General features: G+C 34.8%; 1 protein-coding gene across 2 annotated transcripts in view; it reads right to left on the bottom strand.

The window, feature by feature from the left end:
- LOC106868651 (deoxyuridine 5'-triphosphate nucleotidohydrolase) overlaps positions 1 to 2,258 on the bottom strand; it is a 15,372-nt gene extending 13,114 nt beyond the window's left edge. The window contains exons 1-2 of one of the 2 annotated variants that reach the window (XM_014914017.2): positions 1,838 to 2,258; positions 80 to 181 (exon numbers count right to left, since the gene is read on the bottom strand). In XM_014914017.2, the coding sequence (XP_014769503.1) occupies positions 80 to 177 (98 nt within the window). In that variant the 5' untranslated portion in view covers positions 178 to 181; positions 1,838 to 2,258. Of the gene's footprint in view, positions 1 to 79; positions 281 to 1,837 lie in introns of both variants that reach the window. The other variant, XM_014914016.2, reaches the window with a different exon arrangement.
- Positions 2,259 to 3,747: the final 1,489 nt, after the last annotated feature.

The following is a 3,747-nucleotide window of genomic DNA, read 5'->3' as shown; positions in this document are numbered from 1 at the left end:
CAAAGCGCATTTTTTCCTTCATATTTATTTACATATAGTCCATCTCTACCATAAGATGTAATAGTAATTGTAAAATCACCTGTAAAGGTCGTATCCAGCAGCTTGCGGCGATCCTCGAGTTGGGACGAATGCATTTGGAGTAAGTTTTGCGAATTTTACAACTTGTCTTCCTGGCATTTTGCTGTTTTAATAATAGAGCGATTAGAGATGTCAAGATGAAAAAGCGGGAAGATTGGTCCCGGTGCGCACACTCGCACAAGCTAGTCGTGACTAGTTGATCCTACAACGATTATTTAGCACGAATGCGCAAAACATGTAAACAAAGTAAATAAAGCACAAAGGAAATATATTTTTTTTGTTGAATCTTCCCCATCTTACTCTTAAAACGTCGTTTTACGTTCTTCCAGGGTGTATTTTGGTGTCACATCTATTTCAGTAATCCCCAACAATCAGAACATATAGTCGTCCCTTGTTTGATAATTTTTTTAATAAGTGGTAGAAGAGTTCCAGAAGAACGGTCAGGTACAAAGAGTAAAAACCTATTTTTATCCTCTCTATCCCACCCTCCGTTGTATTTGCGCTTGCACATCATAGAGTCATCTATTTCTACGATGTGCCCAAGTCCACCAATTTGGTAGGGGTTACGCAAAATATAATTACTTATAATGTCCCTCGTGTACTGATACCATTGAACAACAGTAGATTTTGAAAGACCGACTTTTTAATGGACTCTTTACCAAAAACAGGTAGTGTATAATTTATTTGCTTTGTTTAAATAAATTATTTACTTTGTTTAGAAAAAACCCCTCATACATGTTTTGCGTATGACGCGCACTCGCGCTAGGTAGTCGTAGGATCGACTAGTCACGACTCGATAGCGCGCACCGGGGGCCAATCTTCTTGAATAGTACCTGGGAAACGAACGAAGGGTGAAATTTCCAGTTCCTTTGTAATGAATAAATAAATCGTTATTTCATTCACATGCGTTCCTACATAAATATTTTCATAATACCATACTACCAGCTTTTTTTTTCAGTAGATAAACATTAACCGATACTTCTATTAAAATATGAAAAAGAACTGATGGGTATGTAAGAATCAAAAGGTGAACATAAGATAGCAAAAAAATAAGCATTCGTTTTGGATGCCAAGGAATTTATTTTGCGTATTAAATGTTGGTAACTTTTAACTAAAGCGGCGTAATTTAAAATCAAGCCATCAATAACGGAATATATAAAAATCACTTGGCTACTCTGAATGGCTGAAGCGAACAAGTAAAAGCTTCGAAATAGTTATTGTACTTGCGGAATTCTGGTTTAAGAACCGTATATAATACCTTTTTTTATTTTTTGGGAATCACTCATTTCGAAAAGTAAACAACGTTTTGATTATTTATAGGAAAGATTTCGGAAATTAAATATGTGGCAATCTTTCAATAAAAGAGCAACTTCTTGGTTGTTCTTTCATTTCATTTTGTCGACTGCCAAGATATTGTACATTTTCTGTTACGTTGGTTTAATTTTAATTTGCATTGCTTTTTAATTAGTGGTTACATTCAATCCATAACTGGTTAGCCACAGGTCAGTCTTAATGGAGCGGGTCTTTAATCAAAAGCCTTCAACCATGTCTATTCCATCTTTAATTTTTTAATTCATGCTTTATTATTATTTTTTTTAAGGTAGGATTTGGTTAGACAGATTTGGATTATGTTATTAGCATGTAAAGAAGTCACTTATAGTAATATAGAAAGAATGAAAACGCATAGTAGCGGTATCCTTGTAAATTCCCCGTGTATATGTGTTCTTATTTCTATTTAAATGAATAATTATACACATACCTGCACAGTCGTGTCCCGCCGACTTTTTTTCTCGTAACTTGCAGAAAATTGGGTATTTGTAATGAAATTTCTTATAAATACCGTCCAGGTGACTAAATTACATAAGAATTTTATGTGAGAAAATGATGCGTGCGCACAGACATATTCGAGGCATTAATATTTTACAGAATTCCAAGTTTTGTTTTGTAGAGACGTGATGTATGTGACTATATATGCGTACGCACCTGCCATTTATTTTTTTCTATATTAAATTCCGAAATTTATACCATCTGAATCGTATGTGTACAACATTTCATTAAAAGACATCTATTTTTCTGAAAATTACAAGGAAACAAAGTCAGTGGTGTGCGATTAGCTTCTGATGATCCAAGTAGCACTATATTGTCTGCAAATATCAACCAACCAATAGTACACTTACTAACTATGATGCTACTTCCTCAACAGCTGTGCCTGTCAATCTGGTTTATGAAAAGTGACAATACGCACCCCTGCTAAAGTCCAATACTCATGTTGAAAGTTGAGAGCTTTTAACTTAGCACAATTTACCTGAACACAAACATCTGGGTTTGTGTATGAAGACTTCATGCTGCCCAAAGTGCTTTGCAGTGCAGGGGAACATAGAAAAAAAAAGAATAAATAAATAAAATAAGGATTGCATGTCAACCAGAAGTTGCTTAAAGGATAAATCTTCTACCTTGAAAAGTCTACATCAGACAACATTCCCAGAAATATCCAGTACCTAATCCCAACTGCTTGGTAAAGTAAGGTACCATCTTAATCATTGTTCTAATGTCCACTTTTCCATGTTTGCATGGATTGGTTGGAGTTTATCAAGATAGATTTTCTATGGTTGGATGCCTATCCTATTCCATATAGAATTAAATGTTCTCTTGCAATGTGTTGAACCCTTCAGTTGTCCAAATTCTTATTCCTTTTATATTTTGACTCATATAGTCAATTTTTGGAAGGGAGCTTATGTATATTTATTTGAATCTACTATTATATTTCTATTCCTTAATTTCATTGGCTCTAGAGGGGGAAAAATGAAATGTTTCTATGTAACTCTTTAAATCCACAATTTACTCATAGATTAGTTGACCACCAAATGAACTAATATAGTAAAACAGTAGAATCCATGTAAATTAATAATATTCTATATCAGTCTGATAAAAACACAACTACACTAAGCACATTTCACTCATTTCTTGGATGAAATGTTGCATTATTTTGTTTTGTAGGATCCCCAAGCCATAACGGACTGGAGCCTGATGCAGCTCTCCAGCCAATCAGCTCCTGTCAAACTGTCTGACCTATGTCAGCATGGAAAACAGAAGTTAAATGATGATGATGATGATGACGGTGGTGGTCATAGTGGTTGTTATTATTATTATTATCATTGAGGTTCATGGCAAAAAGGTGATGAGCTGGCAGAATCGTTAGTACACTGGATGAAATGTTTTGCAGTATTCCACCTGTCACTACATTCTGAGTTCAAATTCTACTGAGATCAACTTTGCCTTTCATCCTTTCAGGGTCGATAAATTAAGTATCAGTGAAACACTGGAGTTGATGTAGTGGACTAGTCCCTTCCCATAAAACTTCAGGCCTTGTGCCTTTAGTAGAAAGGATTATTATTATTAAATTGTACATATATTATCAAAAGGTTTGTCCAGTCCTTATATACATACCTATATATTTTGGAGCGTGTCTAAAATTCCCCTCCTTACCAATTAAGCTTGGTGGGGGTTGTCAATTTAGTTGCCAATGACCCAACCATACAACAATGTTTAGATATCACCAGTAGCACTCACAAGAGACCTGACAAATACTGTTTTGAGTACCAACTCATAAATTGATGATAATATTCTTTCATCAGTTCTCAAAAGTCAAATAGCACAACAACCTGCTTA

The sequence above is a fragment of the Octopus bimaculoides genome, chromosome 18 (assembly GCF_001194135.2).
Source record: "Octopus bimaculoides isolate UCB-OBI-ISO-001 chromosome 18, ASM119413v2, whole genome shotgun sequence".
NCBI classification, from domain to species: Eukaryota; Metazoa; Mollusca; class Cephalopoda; order Octopoda; family Octopodidae; genus Octopus; species Octopus bimaculoides.
The sequence above is the reverse complement of the archived record's forward strand: the minus strand, read 5'-3'. Positions and strand labels throughout refer to the sequence as shown.